This window comes from Schistocerca serialis, chromosome 10 (assembly GCF_023864345.2).
Source record: "Schistocerca serialis cubense isolate TAMUIC-IGC-003099 chromosome 10, iqSchSeri2.2, whole genome shotgun sequence".
Classification (NCBI taxonomy): domain Eukaryota; kingdom Metazoa; phylum Arthropoda; class Insecta; order Orthoptera; family Acrididae; genus Schistocerca; species Schistocerca serialis.
In genome coordinates, this window is record NC_064647.1 from 222056183 (window position 1) to 222073334 (window position 17152).

A 17152-nucleotide genomic window follows, 5' to 3' on the forward strand; every position below is an offset into this window, starting at 1 on the left:
AAGGGTTCCACGACCGTGGTACTTGATCGTTGGGAGTATGTGGCTGAGGGACTGCGTCAGCTTTCAGACAACACCACGTACAAAGTTTGCCAAGGTAATCCCATTCCTGATGTCCAGGCGGAGCTTCAGGGAATCCTCAGAACCTTAGGCCCCCTACAAAACCTTTCACCTGACTCCATCAACCTCCTGACCCCACCGACACCCCGCACCCCTACCTTCTACCTTCTTCCTAAAATTCACAAACCCAATCATCCTGGCCGTCCCATTGTAGCTGGTTACCAAGCCCCCACAGAACGTATCTCTGCCTACGTAGATCAACACCTTCAACCCATTACGTGCAGTCTCCCATCCTTCATCAAAGACACCAACCACTTTCTCGAACGCCTGGAATCCTTACCCAATCCGTTACCCCCAGAAACCATCCTTGTAACCATTGATGCCACTTCCTTATACACAAATATCCCGCACGTCCAGGGCCTCGCTGCGATGGAGCACTTCCTTTCACGCCGATCACCTGCCACCCTACCTAAAACCTCTTTCCTCATTACCTTAGCCAGCTTCATCCTGACCCACAACTTCTTCACTTTTGAAGGCCAGACATACCAGCAATTAAAGGGAACAGCCATGGGTACCAGGATGGCCCCTTCGTACGCCAACCTATTCATGGGTCGCTTAGAGGAAGCCTTCTTGGTTACCCAGGCCTGCCAACCCAAAGTTTGGTACAGATTTATTGATGACATCTTCATGATCTGGACTCACAGTGAAGAAGAACTCCAGAATTTCCTCTCCAACCTCAACTCCTTTGGTTCCATCAGATTCACCTGGTCCTACTCCAAATCCCATGCCACTTTCCTTGATGTTGACCTCCACCTGTCCAATGGCCAACTTCACACGTCCGTCCACATCAAACCCACCAACAAGCAACAGTACCTCCATTACGACAGCTGCCACCCATTCCACATCAAACGGTCCCTTCCCTACAGCCTAGGTCTTCGTGGCAAACGAATCTGCTCCAGTCCGGAATCCCTGAAGCATTACACCAACAACCTGACAACAGCTTTCACATCCCGCAACTACCCTCCCGACCTGGTACAGAAGCAAATAACCAGAGCAACTTCCTCATCCTCTCAAACCCAGAACCTCCCACAGAAGAACCACAAAAGTGCCCCACTTGTGACAGGATACTTTCCGGGACTGGATCAGATTCTGAATGTGGCTCTCCAGCAGGGATACGACTTCCTAAAATCCTGCCCAGAAATGAGATCCATCCTTCATGAAATCCTCCCCACTCCACCAAGAGTGTCTTTCCGCCGTCCACCTAACCTACGTAACCTCTTAGTTCGTCCCTATGAAATCCCCAAACCACCTTCCCTACCCTCTGGCTCCTACCCTTGTAACCGCCCCCGGTGTAAAACCTGTCCCATGCACCCTCCCACCACCACCTACTCCAGTCCTGTAACCCGGAAGGTGTACACGATCAAAGGCAGAGCCACGTGTGAAAGCACCCACGTGATCTACCAACTGACCTGCCTACACTGTGACGCATTCTATGTGGGAATGACCAGCAACAAACTGTCCATTCGCATGAATGGACACAGGCAGACAGTGTTTGTTGGTAATGAGGATCACCCTGTGGCTAAACATGCCTTGGTGCACGGCCAGCACATCTTGGCACAGTGTTACACCGTCCGGGTTATCTGGATACTTCCCACTAACACCAACCTATCCGAACTCCGGAGATGGGAACTTGCTCTTCAATATATCCTCTCTTCCCGTTATCCACCAGGCCTCAATCTCCGCTAATTTCAAGTTGCCGCCACTCATACCTCACCTGTCATTCAACAACATCTTTGCCTCTGCACTTCTGCCTCGACTGACATCTCTGCCCAAACTCTTTGTCTTTAAATATGTCTGCTTGTGTCTGTATATGTGTGGATGGATATGTGTGTGTGTGCGCGAGTGTATACCCGTCCTTTTTTCCCCCTAAGGTAAGTCTTTCCGCTCCCGGGATTGGAATGACTCCTTACCCTCTCCCTTAAAACCCACATCCTTTCGTCTTTCCCTCTCCTTCCCTCTTTCCTGATGAGGCAACAGTTTGTTGCGAAAGCTTGAATTTTGTGTGTATGTTTGTGTTTGTTTGTGTGTCTGTCGACCTGCCAGCACTTTCATTTGGTAAGTCACATCATCTTTGTTTTTTTTATATATAATGTGTGTAAAAATTTTCCTGAACTAGAGAGATCAGTTCCAATGTGGGCAAAAATCATTAGTAATATTGAAAAAGGTGCCAACAATAAAGATCCTGCTGTTTTGAAATTGTGGAAAACCTTTTGTACCATAAACTTAGCACAAAAGACGGCTGGGCAGTGTGCATACCTAGCCAGTCAGTCGTAATATGGCACACGAACTTAGCATGGGGCCATGCAGGGATTGGGAAGTGCACAGAACTCATTGAGAGATACTGCTACTACCCCTGAATGAAACACCAAATTCAAGTAACAGTTAGGACTTGGGCTATATGCCAGAAAGAAAAACACTATAATAGGACCATAAAATTTGAACTCCATCCCATAGTTCCACTCCAGCCGCTTCAGTTAGTATCGTTGGACATAGCAGGTCCCTGTCCCACGGCCAGAGGAGGTACGAAATATATACTGGCAGTGTATGATATTTTTTTCCACATACTTCACAATTTATTATATAAAATCAGCTACTGCCAAAAGCATAGTCAGACGGATCAATCAAAGATACTTGCCTCAAGTGGGGAAACCTGAAGCAATAACTGACAATGCCACTTACTTCACGGGTCACACTTGGAAAAATTATCTACAGGATCAAGGTATACAGCATATTCTGGTATCCCGGTTTCATCCAGAAGCAAGTTTAGTCAAAAGAACATTCACAGAATTGAATAAGTTCCTTAGAATTTACATTGCAAACCAACATACAAAATGGCCTGAGTGGGTACCTAAATTTGTAAAAATACGTAATTTAGCACCCAAATCAAGTACAGAATACCCACCAGTAGAGAGAATGAAAGGGGTTTATATGACAAAGAATAAATCGCTCATGCCTTTCCTGAGACTACTAGCCAGGGCAGAAACAACAGAGGAAAAGATAAGAGGTATGGGACAACTTAACCAGTTGTGCTGCTAAGAGAAAAAAGTACGACCGAGGTGTAACCAACACACAGAAATACAATGTAAAGGTGCCGCACGAATTTAGCTGTTCTTTAGCACACACCCAGACAGGGAAAATAAAAGGATTGTATCCACATAAAGATGCGAAATTATTTATTCAATGACCTGTCAGATGTAAATAGTAGCAGTAAGAAGATTTCAATTGTGTTTTAGAGTATAAGTAGGTTAGTTTTAAGAAAGAATTTGTGTGTATTTAAAATTTTGAGAAAGACATTTAATAGGTAAACATAGCATGAAAGTAGACTCAATAAACTGGGCAATAACATGCAAATTGAAGATTTTGTTAACAGACAATCAGTGTCCATAAAATAGTATATCCTCACCAAGGAAGGAACAATTTTTTTGACAAAGTAATGAATAATTTCTTGAATCATTTTTCATTTGTAGGCAGTATGTACAATTAATGATCATGAGATTTCATATAGTAATGTAATAGGTGTGATTGCGTGAGAATTAAGGAACCCGTTTCGTGTAACCTACACTTTGTATGTAACGATGCTTCAATTGAAGCCCGTGTACTTGGTGCAGGTCCTTGAATATTAATTATGCGGTACACGAATTAAGTCGGTCTACGCAGAAACTACACTGGAGTCCTGTAGGACAGATCATTTAAAAAAAAAATTGTAATACTAAATGAAGTATTTTTTGAGCAATATGCCCAAGTCCAGCTGTCATGCACATGGTAAAATCCTGTTTGCTAGATGGGTGATAACCTGTCAAATTACACCGAAAAAGGAAAAGAAAACTATGTAGTAAAAATCACAAATCCTTTAAATAATTACAAAAAAAGCCGTATATGCCTAGTAACAATACTAAAAATGTGTAATGAATGTGGTAAACACAATGGACTCAACATAGATGAGTGATTATGCAAGGAACAGTTATTATGCATTAAAAATAAACTGTGTGCACAAACAATCTAAGGGAGGACAGAAAATGACTGTTGGATCTGCACCAATATATACGTCAGGATAAGTCAACTGTTGATAGATGGTCATAGTGCAGTGCTCAGTGAACATTAAATTGACTGTGTATAAAAATGGTAGATAGTGATCCGTTCGGAGTCAATTAAAGCAAACTTGGCTCGACGGAAACATTTAGTGTGTGTGATGTGTAACATTTTCGTGTGTTGAGAGATGCTCTGGCAGCACATCGACCATAAGAACAAATGTAAGTGTGTAGTACAACGTGCGTGTGACATACTCTAAGTAGCAGTGTCACAGTGCAATTCAGTTGTGAAGCCACAAGAAACCTGTTATCGCGCCAAAAAATTCTCAGACCAGTGAAATGACGGCTTACTGAACAATAAATGCTTTTAACCAAGTTGCGTGTTCTTCCACAGCTAATAACCTGTACCCTTAAAGCCAGTACACCATTGGAATACTTGTTTCAGGCATTTTAATGGGAGCCATGCGGAGAAGCAGAGATGGGTGCCGTGCTGCCAGTCACAGGAAACAACTTCAACACGCCGAAATTGCTGAATGGTTCGGCACAGCTTGCGGCCGCGCGGGCGCCACCCCGACACTGTTACAGCGGACAGGATGAAGACCCAAGCAGTCCCTGACACGCTGCATTCAAAGTGACGTTCTGTAACAATTGCTTCGCTCTGTACGACATTGTCGACATTCAGCCGAACTTCACTAACTCTGCTGTTAATGAACTAACATGAAATGAAACAATGGAAAATCCAGGATGGAATGTAACAATACGAGAGAAGGGAAGTTGCTACTCACCATTTAGTGGAGATGCTGAGTCGCGATAGGCACAATAAAAAGATTGACACAATCATAGCTTTCCGACATTAAGGCCTTTGCAGTTTAGACGGAGGGTAGGTGAGAAGGTGTGGAGTGGGGGACGGGGTAAGTAGGAGAAAGGAGAGAAATAAAAATAAAGGAAGTTAAGACTGGGTGTGGCAGTGAAATGACGGCTGTGTAGTGCTGGAATGGGAACAGGGAGTGGGCTGGATGGGTGATGTCATGAACATAAAGATCTGAGTGCAGTCTCTTCGGAAGGTCAATCTATCTGATGAAACCTGTGAAATAAATATTTATGTCAAATTTGAGGGTGCAGAGAGCACTAAAGGGAAGATCCAAAGGACTGTCGATATGCCCCATCAATTCGAAAGTATTCTCTCTCAATAATCCAGGAAAGCATTCTATCGAAGTGCAACCTGAAAAATTCTGGACATTTTATCATGGTTTCCCAGAACAATCCCCCTAAGTGTCACACAAGTAAGTAAAAAGGACTGAGAAAAGCCTCCAAAGTGAGTAAATGAATTTGGGGACACATTTTTTTGATGTATTTTGTTTCACAGAAACAGCCTATCAACAATGTGAAATTCAATTTCCGGTCACATCATAAGTGCATTTACTCATTGTCAGCTGGCACAACGGCAAAAACATTTATCGCCAATTTCATTAAACATGCCCATTACATACCTTTGAAATTCTGGTACCTCTGGCTTCAATGTCGACTCCAGCACCATCAGTTGCTGAACTATAAGAAAAAACACAAACGCGCGTGCACACGTGCGCGCGCATACTCCGTGTTGTCACAGCCGCCATGCCAGAAGTGTCACAACAGAAATCCCCCCCAGATTTGTAATCAACAGAAAAACTTTGCAGCATCGTAAAGCTCAGAAAGCTCAAGTGGGGACTGAGGGGAAAGGGTGGAAGGAGATGTATGAATTATATTCATTTACTATACATATTTCATAACTGGGAAGCTTTCCGTGTATGCTAGTTTTATACACAACAGCAGCCAGTCAACTGTCTATATGTAAAATAACATAGCTTCACATTCTACTTTGGAACACAGCCAAACTAAGTACTTTTACACACACATTTTCAACTGACATTTGTGCATGAAGATTAATCAGTGATGCTGGTCCACTGGATATGCCAATTCCATACCTTCGTAATTCAGGGTCATCTGGATGTAGTGCTGACTGCTGCACCATCACAGTTGAACTACAACAAAAATAAAAATTACTAATAGGTACTTGCAGGAAGCAGAAATAGTTTATCAAATGAACATGTAATTGTGTAACAAAAAAGAGCTCCCTTGATTGATTATAGGGTCTCCTGTGGTAGTGTAACAATTTGGGTGAAAGATACAGTGGAAAAGCTATCTGTACTGTGTAGTCAACTTCTCATGCAAGTGGTTAAATTAATGAAAAGTAGAATTTGCACCAGTGAAAAACCCATAAACATTCCTGGACATCTCTACTGTATTTCCGAGTTAGAATATCCCGCAACTGAACAAGTCATATGTGACAAGCTGTGGTCACATTGCCAAGACCTGTGTTTCAGATGGAATGTGTGCTGTGTAACCAAAGAGTCACATTGGGCCTATGGAAGTGTAAGGTAAATCATTTCCCTATAAAATGACACCAAATCCATCCCCAAGTCAAATGAATAAATTATTGCATTTTCAAAGTTGTGAAGTACTCATCGATACACCCATTGTGTTTGCACATAACTTACCTGGTGCGACACTGATTCTAGGAGGTCCATTTTCTTCAGACGTCAGGACCAAGCCTGTAACAGAAATTCTCTGTAGTCAACTTCTCATGCAAGTGGTTAAATTAATGAAAAGTAGAATTTGCACCAGTGAAAAACCCATAAACATTCCTGGACATCTCTACTGTATTTCCGAGTTAGAATACCCCGCAAATGAACAAGTCATATGTGACACGCTGTGGTCACATTGCCAAGACCTGTGCTTCAGATGGAATGTGTGCTGTGTAACCAAACAGTCACACTGGGCCTATGGAAGTGTAAGGTAAATCATTTCCCTATAAATTGACACCAAATCCATCCCCAAGTCAAATGAATAAATTATTGCATTTTCAAAGTTGTGAAGTACTCATCGATACACCCATTGTGTGTGCACATAACTTACCTGGTGCGACACTGATTCTAGGAGGTCCATTTTCTTCAGACGTCAGGACCAAGCCTGTAACAGAAATTCTGTGTAGTCAACTTCTCATGCAACTGGTTAAATTAATGAAAAGTAGAATTTGCACCAGTGAAAAACCCATAAACATTCCTGGACATCTCTACTGTATTTCCGAGTTAGAATACCCCGCAACTGAACAAGTCATATCTGGCACGTTGTGGTCACATTGCCAAGACCTGTGCTTCAGATGGAAGTGTAAGGTAAATCATTTCCCTATAAAATGACACCAAATCCATCCCCAAGTCAGATGAATAAATTATTGCATTTTCAAAGTTGTGAAGTACTCATCGATACACCCATTGTGTAGGCACATAACTTACCTGGTGCGACACTGATTCTAGGAGGTCCATTTTTTTCAGACGTCAGGACCAAGCCTGTAACAGAAATTCTGTGTAGTCAACTTCTCATGCAAGTGGTTAAATTAATGAAAAGTAGAATTTGCACCAGTGAAAAACCCATAAACATTCCTGGACATCTCTACTGTATTTCCGAGTTAGAATACCCCGCAACTGAACAAGTCATATCTGACACGTTGTGGTCACATTGCCAAGACCTGTGCTTCAGATGGAAGTGTAAGGTAAATCATTTCTCTATAAAATGACACCAAATCCATCCCCAAGTCAAATGAATAAATTATTGCATTTTCAAAGTTGTGAAGTACTCATCGATACACCCATTGTGTGTGCACATAACTTACCTGGTGCGACACTGATTCTAGGAGGTCCATTTTCTTCAGACGTCAGGACCACGCCTGTAACAGAAATTCTGTGTAGTCAACTTCTCATGCAAGTGGTTAAATTAATGAAAAGTAGAATTTGCACCAGTGAAAAACCCATAAACATTCCTGGACATCTCTACTGTATTTCCGAGTTAGAATACCCCGCAACTGAACAAGTCATATGTGACACGCTGTGGTCACATTGCCAAGACCTCTGCTTCAGATGGAATGTGTGCTGTGTAACCAGTCACATTGGGCCTATGGAAGTGTAAGGTAAATCATTTCCCTATAAAATGACACCAAATCCATCCCCAAGTCAAATGAATAAATTATTGCATTTTCAAAGTTGTGAAGTACTTATCGATACACCCATTGTGTGTGCACATAACTTACCTGGTGCGACACTGATTCTAGGAGGTCCATTTTCTTCAGACGTCAGGACCAAGCCTGTAACAGATATTCTCATGCAAGTGGTTAAATTAATGAAAAGTAGAATTTGCACCAGTGAAAAACCCATAAACATTCCTGGACATCTCTACTGTATTTCCGAGTTAGAATACCCCGCAACTGAACAAGTCATATCTGACACGTTGTGGTCACATTGCCAAGACCTGTGCTTCAGATGGAAGTGTAAGGTAAATGATTTCCCTATAAAATGACACCAAATCCATCCCCAAGTCAAATGAATAAATTATTGCATTTTCAAAGTTGTGAAGTACTCATCGATACACCCATTGTGTGTGCACATAACTGACCTGGTGCGACACTGATTCTAGGAGGTCCATTTTTTTCAGACGTCAGGACCAAGCCTGTAACAGAAATTCTGTGTAGTCAACTTCTCATGCAAGTGGTTAAATTAATGAAAAGTAGAATTTGCACCAGTGAAAAACCCATAAACATTCCTGGACATCTCTACTGTATTTCAGAGTTAGAATACCCCGCAACTGAACAAGTCATATCTGACACGTTGTGGTCACATTGCCAAGACCTGTGCTTCAGATGGAAGTGTAAGGTAAATCATTTCCCTATAAAATGACACCAAATCCATCCCCAAGTCAAATGAATAAATTATTGCATTTTCAAAGTTGTGAAGTACTCATCGATACACCCATTGTGTGTGCACATAACTTACCTGGTGCGACACTGATTCTAGGAGGTCCATTTTCTTCAGACGTCAGGACCAAGCCTGTAACAGAAATTCTCATGCAAGTGGTTAAATTAAAGAAAAGTAGAATTTGCACCAGTGAAAAACCCATTAATATTCCTGGACATCTCTACTGTATTTCCGCGTTAGAATACCCCGCAACTGAACAAGTCATATCTGACACGTTGTGGTCACATTGCCAAGACCTGTGCTTCAGATGGAAGTGTAAGGGTAATGATTTCCCTATAAAAGACACCAAATCCATCCCCAAGTCAAATGAATAAATTATTGCATTTTCAAAGTTGTGAAGTACTCATCGATACACCCATTGTGTGTGCACATAACTTAACTGGTGCGACACTGATTCTAGGAGGTCCATTTTCTTCAGACGTCAGGACCAAGCCTGTAACAGAAATTCTGTGTAGTCAACTTCTCATGCAAGTGGTTAAATTAATGAAAAGTAGAATTTGCACCAGTGAAAAACCCATAAACATTCCTGGACATCTCTACTGTATTTCCGAGTTAGAATACCCCGCAACTGAACAAGTCATATCTGACACGTTGTGGTCACATTGCCAAGACCTGTGCTTCAGATGGAAGTGTAAGGTAAATCATTTCCCTATAAAATGACACCAAATCCATCCCCAAGTCAAATGAATAAATTATTGCATTTTCAAAGTTGTGAAGTACTCATCGATACACCCATTGTGTGTGCACATAACTTACCTGGTGCGACACTGATTCTAGGAGGTCCATTTTCTTCAGACGTCAGGACCAAGCCTGTAACAGAAATTCTCATGCACGTGGTTAAATTAATGAAAAGTAGAATTTGCACCAGTGAAAAACACATAAACATTCCTGGACATCTCTACTGTATTTCCGAGTTAGAATACCCCGCAACTGAACAAGTCATATGTGACACGCTGTGGTCACATTGCCAAGACCTCTGCTTCAGATGGAATGTGTGCTGTGTAACCAGTCACATTGGGCCTACGGAAGTGTAAGGTAAATCATTTCCCTATAAAATGACACCAAATCCATCCCCAAGTCAAATGAATAAATTATTGCATTTTCAAAGTTGTGAAGTACTCATCGATACACCCATTGTGTGTGCACATAACTTACCTGGTGCGACACTGATTCTAGGAGGTCCATTTTCTTCAGACGTCAGGACCAAGCCTGTAACAGAAATTCTGTGTAGTCAACTTCTCATGCAAGTGGTTAAATTAATGAAAAGTAGAATTTGCACCAGTGAAAAACCCATAAGCATTCCTGGACATCTCTACTGTATTTCCGAGTTAGAATACCCCGCAACTGAACAAGTCATATGTGACACGCTGTGGTCACATTGCCAAGACCTCTGCTTCAGATGGAATGTGCGCTGTGTAACCAGTCACATTGGGCCTATGGAAGTGTAAGGTAAATCATTTCCCTATAAAATGGCATCAAATCCATCCCCAAGTCAAATGAATAAATTATTGAATTTAAAAGTTGTGAAGTACTCATCGATACACCCATTGTGTAGGCACATAACTTACCTGGTGCGACACTGATTCTAGGAGGTCCATTTTCTTCAGACGTCAGGACCAAGCCTGTAACAGAAATTCTGTGTAGTCAACTTCTCATGCAAGTGGTTAAATTAATGAAAAGTAGAATTTGCACCAGTGAAAAACCCATAAACATTCCTGGACATCTCTACTGTATTTCCGAGTTAGAATACCCCGCAACTGAACAAGTATATCTGGCACGTTGTGGTCACATTGCCAACACCTGTGCTTCAGATGGAAGTGTAAGGTAAATCATTTCCCTATAAAATGACACCAAATCCATCCCCAAGTCAAACGAATAAATTATTGCATTTTCAAAGTTGTGAAGTACTCATCGATACTCACATTGTGTGTGCACATAACTTACCTGGTGCGACACTGATTCTAGGAGGTCCATTTTCTTCAGACGTCAGGACCAAGCCTGTAACAGAAATTCTGTGTAGTCAACTTCTCATGCAAGTGGTTAAATTAATGAAAAATAGAATTTGCACCAGTGAAAAACCCATAAACATTCCTGGACATCTCTACTGTATTTCCGAGTTAGAATACCCCGCAACTGAACAAGTCATATGTGACACGCTGTGGTCACATTGCCAAGACCTCTGCTTCAGATGGAATGTGTGCTGTGTAACCAGTCACATTGGGCCTATGGAAGTGTAAGGTAAATCATTTCCCTATAAAATGACACCAAATCCATCCCCAAGTCAAATGAATATATTATTGCATTTTCAAAGTTGTGAAGTACTCATCGATACACCCATTGTGTGTGCACATAACTTACCTGGTGCGACACTGATTCTAGGAGGTCCATTTTCTTCAGACGTCAGGACCAAGCCTGTAACAGAAATTCTGTGTAGTCAACTTCTCATGCAAGTGGTTAAATTAATGAAAAGTAGAATTTGCACCAGTGAAAAACCCATAAGCATTCCTGGACATCTCTACTGTATTTCCGAGTTAGAATACCCCGCAACTGAACAAGTCATATGTGACACGCTGTGGTCACATTGCCAAGACCTCTGCTTCAGATGGAATGTGCGCTGTGTAACCAGTCACATTGGGCCTATGGAAGTGTAAGGTAAATCATTTCCCTATAAAATGGCACCAAATCCATCCCCAAGTCAAATGAATAAATTATTGCATTTTCAAAGTTGTGAAGTACTCATCGATACACCCATTGTGTAGGCACATAACTTACCTGGTGCGACACTGATTCTAGGAGGTCCATTTTCTTCAGACGTCAGGACCAAGCCTGTAACAGAAATTCTGTGTAGTCAACTTCTCATGCAAGTGGTTAAATTAATGAAAAGTAGAATTTGCACCAGTGAAAAACCCATAAACATTCCTGGACATCTCTACTGTATTTCCGAGTTAGAATACCCCGCAACTGAACAAGTCATATCTGGCACGTTGTGGTCACATTGCCAAGACCTGTGCTTCAGATGGAAGTGTAAGGTAAATCATTTCCCTATAAAATGACACCAAATCCATCCCCAAGTCAAATGAATAAATTATTGCATTTTCAAAGTTGTGAAGTACTCATCGATATACCCATTGTGTGTGCACATAACTTACCTGGTGCGACACTGATTCTAGGAGGTCCATTTTCTTCAGACGTCAGGACCAAGCCTGTAACAGATATTCTCATGCAAGTGGTTAAATTAATGAAAAGTAGAATTTGCACCAGTGAAAAACCCATAAACATTCCTGGACATCTCTACTGTATTTCCGAGTTAGAATACCCCGCAACTGAACAAGTCATATCTGACATGTTGTGGTCACAATGCCAAGACCTGTGCTTCAGATGGAAGTGTAAGGTAAATCATTTCCCTATAAAATGACACCAAATCCATCCCCAAGTCAAATGAATAAATTATTGCATTTTCAAAGTTGTGAAGTACTCATCGATACACCCATTGTGTGTGCACACAACTTACCTGGTGCGACACTGATTCTAGGAGGTCCATTTTCTTCAGACGTCAGGACCAAGCCTGTAACAGAAATTCTGTGTAGTCAACTTCTCATGCAAGTGGTTAAATTAATGAAAAGTAGAATTTGCACCAGTGAAAAACCCATAAACATTCCTGGACATCTCTACTGTATTTCCGAGTTAGAATACCCCGCAACTGAACAAGTCATATGTGACACGCTGTGGTCACATTGCCAAGACCTCTGCTTCAGATGGAATGTGTGCTGTGTAACCAGTCACATTGGGCCTATGGAAGTGTAAGGTAAATCATTTCCCTATAAAATGACACCAAATCCATCCCCAAGTCAAATGAATAAATTATTGCATTTTCAAAGTTGTGAAGTACTCATCGATACACCCATTGTGTGTGCACATAACTTACCTGGTGCGACACTGATTCTAGGAGGTCCATTTTCTTCAGACGTCAGGACCAAGCCTGTAACAGAAATTCTGTGTAGTCAACTTCTCATGCAAGTGGTTAAATTAATGAAGAGTAGAATTTGCACCAGTGAAAAACCCATAAACATTCCTGGACATCTCTACTGTATTTCAGAGTTAGAATACCTCGCAACTGAACAAGTCATATCTGACACGTTGTGGTCACATTGCCAAGACCTGTGCTTCAGATGGAAGTGTAAGGTAAATCATTTCACTATAAAATGCCACCAAATCCATCCCCAAGACAAATTAATAAATTATTGCATTTTCAAAGTTGTGAAGTACTCATCGATACACCCATTGTGTGTGCACATAACTTACCTGGTGCGACACTGATTCTAGGAGGTCCATTTTCTTCAGACGTCAGGACCAAGCCTGTAACAGATATTCTCATGCAAGTGGTTAAATTAATGAAAAGTAGAATTTGCACCAGTGAAAAACCCATAAACATTCCTGGACATCTCTACTGTATTTCCGAGTTAGAATACCCCGCAACTGAACAAGTCATATCTGACACGTTGTGGTCACATTGCCAAGACCTGTGCTTCAGATGGAAGTGTAAGGTAAATCATTTCCCTATAAAATGACACCAAATCCATCCCCAAGTCAAATGAATAAATTATTGCATTTTCAAAGTTGTGAAGTACTCATCGATACACCCTTTGTGTGTGCACATAACTTACCTGGTGCGACACTGATTCTAGGAGGTCCATTTTCTTCAGACGTCAGGACCAAGCCTGTAACAGAAATTCTGTGTAGTCAACTTCTCATGCAAGTGGTTAAATTAATGAAAAGTAGAATTTGCACCAATGAAAAACCCATAAACATTCCTGGAATAAATTATTGCATTTTCAAAGTTGTGAAGTACTCATCGATACACCCATTGTGTGTGCACATAACTTACCTGGTGCGACACTGATTCCAGGAGGTCCATTTTCTTCAGACGTCAGGACCAAGCCTGTAACAGAAATTCTGTGTAGTCAACTTCTCATGCAAGTGGTTAAATTAATGAAAAGTAGAATTTGCACCAGTGAAAAACCCATAAACATTCCTGGACATCTCTACTGTATTTCCGAGTTAGAATACCCCGCAACTGAACAAGTCATATGTGACACGCTGTGGTCACATTGCCAAGACCTGTGCTTCAGATGGAAGTGTAAGGTAAATCATTTCCCTATAAAATGACACCAAATCCATCCCCAAGTCAAATGAATAAATTATTGCATTTTCAAAGTTGTGAAGTACTCATCGGTACACCCATTGTGTGTGCACATAACTTACCTGGTGCGACACTGATTCTAGGAGGTCCAATTTCTTCAGACGTCAGGACCAAGCCTGTAACAGAAATTCTGTGTAGTCAACTTCTCAAGCAAGTGGTTAAATTAATGAAGAGTAGAATTTGCACCAGTGAAAAACCCATAAACATTCCTGGACATCTCTACTGTATTTCCGAGTTAGAATACCTCGCAACTGAACAAGTCATATCTGACACGTTGTGGTCACATTGCCAAGACCTGTGCTTCAGATGGAAGTGTAAGGTAAATCATTTCCCTATAAAATGCCACCAAATCCATCCCCAAGTCAAATGAATAAATTATTGCATTTTCAAAGTTGTGAAGTACTCATCGATACACCCATTGTGTGTGCACATAACTTACCTGGTTCGACACTGATTCTAGGAGGTCCATTTTCTTCAGACGTCAGGACCAAGCCTGTAACAGATATTCTCATGCAAGTGGTTAAATTAATGAAAAGTAGAATTTGCACCAGTGAAAAACCCATAAACATTCCTGGACATCTCTACTGTATTTCCGAGTTAGAATACCCCGCAACTGAACAAGTCATATCTGACACGTTGTGGTCACATTGCCAAGACCTGTGCTTCAGATGGAAGTGTAAGGTAAATCATTTCCCTATAAAATGACACCAAATCCATCCCCAAGTCAAATGAATAAATTATTGCATTTTCAAAGTTGTGAAGTACTCATCGATACACCCTTTGTGTATGCACATAACTTACCTGGTGCGACACTGATTCTAGGAGGTCCATTTTCTTCAGACGTCAGGACCAAGCCTGTAACAGAAATTCTGTGTAGTCAACTTCTCATGCAAGTGGTTAAATTAATGAAAAGTAGAATTTGCACCAGTGAAAAACCCATAAACATTCCTGGACATCTCTACTGTATTTCCGAGTTAGAATACCCCGCAAATGAACAAGTCATATGTGACACGCTGTGGTCACATTGCCAAGACCTCTGCTTCAGATGGAATGTGTGCTGTGTAACCAGTCACATTGGGCCTATGGAAGTGTAAGGTAAATCATTTCCCTATAAAATGACACCAAATCCATCCCCAAGTCAAATGAATAAATTATTGCATTTTCAAAGTTGTGAAGTACTCATCGATACACCCATTGTGTGTGCACATAACTTACCTGGTGCGACACTGATTCTAGGAGGTCCATTTTCTTCAGACGTCAGGACCAAGCCTGTAACAGAAATTCTGTGTAGTCAACTTCTCATGCAAGTGGTTAAATTAATGAAGAGTAGAATTTGCACCAGTGAAAAACCCATAAACATTCCTGGACATCTCTACTGTATTTCAGAGTTAGAATACCTCGCAACTGAACAAGTCATATCTGACACGTTGTGGTCACATTGCCAAGACCTGTGCTTCAGATGGAAGTGTAAGGTAAATCATTTCACTATAAAATGCCACCAAATCCATCCCCAAGACAAATTAATAAATTATTGCATTTTCAAAGTTGTGAAGTACTCATCGATACACCCATTGTGTGTGCACATAACTTACCTGGTGCGACACTGATTCTAGGAGGTCCATTTTCTTCAGACGTCAGGACCAAGCCTGTAACAGAAATTCTGTGTAGTCAACTTCTCATGCAAGTGGTTAAATTAATGAAGAGTAGAATTTGCACCAGTGAAAAACCCATAAACATTCCTGGACATCTCTACTGTATTTCAGAGTTAGAATACCTCGCAACTGAACAAGTCATATCTGACACGTTGTGGTCACATTGCCAAGACCTGTGCTTCAGATGGAAGTGTAAGGTAAATCATTTCCCTATAAAATGACACCAAATCCATCCCCAAGTCAAATGAATAAATTATTGCATTTTCAAAGTTGTGAAGTACTCATCGATACACCCTTTGTGTATGCACATAACTTACCTGGTGCGACACTGATTCTAGGAGGTCCATTTTCTTCAGACGTCAGGACCAAGCCTGTAACAGAAATTCTGTGTAGTCAACTTCTCATGCAAGTGGTTAAATTAATGAAGAGTAGAATTTGCACCAGTGAAAAACCCATAAACATTCCTGGACATCTCTACTGTATTTCAGAGTTAGAATACCTCGCAACTGAACAAGTCATATCTGACACGTTGTGGTCACATTGCCAAGACCTGTGCTTCAGATGGAAGTGTAAGGTAAATCATTTCACTATAAAATGCCACCAAATCCATCCCCAAGACAAATTAATAAATTATTGCATTTTCAAAGTTGTGAAGTACTCATCGATACACCCATTGTGTGTGCACATAACTTACCTGGTGCGACACTGATTCTAGGAGGTCCATTTTCTTCAGACGTCAGGACCAAGCCTGTAACAGAAATTCTGTGTAGTCAACTTCTCATGCAAGTGGTTAAATTAATGAAGAGTAGAATTTGCACCAGTGAAAAACCCATAAACATTCCTGGACATCTCTACTGTATTTCAGAGTTAGAATACCTCGCAACTGAACAAGTCATATCTGACACGTTGTGGTCACATTGCCAAGACCTGTGCTTCAGATGGAAGTGTAAGGTAAATCATTTCCCTATAAAATGACACCAAATCCATCCCCAAGTCAAATGAATAAATTATTGCATTTTCAAAGTTGTGAAGTACTCATCGATACACCCTTTGTGTATGCACATAACTTACCTGGTGCGACACTGATTCTAGGAGGTCCATTTTCTTCAGACGTCAGGACCAAGCCTGTAACAGAAATTCTGTGTAGTCAACTTCTCATGCAAGTGGTTAAATTAATGAAAAGTAGAATTTGCACCAGTGAAAAACCCATAAACATTCCTGGACATCTCTACTGTATTTCCGAGTTAGAATACCTCGCAACTGAACAAGTCATATCTGACACGTTGTGGTCACATTGCCAAGACCTGTGCT

The 17152-nt window shown here is 41.2% G+C and overlaps 2 protein-coding genes and 1 long non-coding RNA gene across 4 annotated transcripts in view; 1 reads left to right on the top strand and 2 right to left on the bottom strand.

Moving 5' to 3' along the window:
- Positions 1 to 5098, top strand: part of LOC126425043 (uncharacterized) — a 38505-nt gene extending 33407 nt beyond the window's left edge. The window contains exon 3 of the long non-coding RNA XR_007576254.1: positions 4591 to 5098. This is a non-coding gene — a long non-coding RNA (uncharacterized LOC126425043). The remainder of the gene's footprint in view (positions 1 to 4590) is intronic.
- Positions 1 to 17152, bottom strand: part of LOC126425040 (transmembrane protein 50B) — a 515390-nt gene that overhangs the window by 114776 nt on the left and 383462 nt on the right. The gene's annotated exons all lie outside the window — the stretch shown is intronic.
- Positions 6156 to 17152, bottom strand: part of LOC126424708 (collagen alpha-5(IV) chain-like) — a 43230-nt gene continuing 32233 nt past the window's right edge. Inside the window, exons 78-105 of the mRNA XM_050087431.1 lie at positions 16913 to 16966; positions 16536 to 16589; positions 16159 to 16212; positions 15782 to 15835; positions 15405 to 15458; positions 14991 to 15044; positions 14629 to 14682; positions 14252 to 14305; positions 13875 to 13928; positions 13654 to 13707; positions 13292 to 13345; positions 12915 to 12968; positions 12501 to 12554; positions 12139 to 12192; positions 11762 to 11815; positions 11348 to 11401; positions 10934 to 10987; positions 10558 to 10611; positions 10145 to 10198; positions 9746 to 9799; positions 9008 to 9061; positions 8631 to 8684; positions 8269 to 8322; positions 7855 to 7908; positions 7478 to 7531; positions 7101 to 7154; positions 6683 to 6736; positions 6156 to 6166 (exon numbers count right to left, since the gene is read on the bottom strand). Of these exons, the coding sequence (XP_049943388.1) occupies positions 6156 to 6166; positions 6683 to 6736; positions 7101 to 7154; positions 7478 to 7531; positions 7855 to 7908; positions 8269 to 8322; positions 8631 to 8684; positions 9008 to 9061; positions 9746 to 9799; positions 10145 to 10198; positions 10558 to 10611; positions 10934 to 10987; positions 11348 to 11401; positions 11762 to 11815; positions 12139 to 12192; positions 12501 to 12554; positions 12915 to 12968; positions 13292 to 13345; positions 13654 to 13707; positions 13875 to 13928; positions 14252 to 14305; positions 14629 to 14682; positions 14991 to 15044; positions 15405 to 15458; positions 15782 to 15835; positions 16159 to 16212; positions 16536 to 16589; positions 16913 to 16966 (1469 nt within the window). The remainder of the gene's footprint in view (positions 6167 to 6682; positions 6737 to 7100; positions 7155 to 7477; positions 7532 to 7854; positions 7909 to 8268; positions 8323 to 8630; positions 8685 to 9007; positions 9062 to 9745; positions 9800 to 10144; positions 10199 to 10557; positions 10612 to 10933; positions 10988 to 11347; positions 11402 to 11761; positions 11816 to 12138; positions 12193 to 12500; positions 12555 to 12914; positions 12969 to 13291; positions 13346 to 13653; positions 13708 to 13874; positions 13929 to 14251; positions 14306 to 14628; positions 14683 to 14990; positions 15045 to 15404; positions 15459 to 15781; positions 15836 to 16158; positions 16213 to 16535; positions 16590 to 16912; positions 16967 to 17152) is intronic.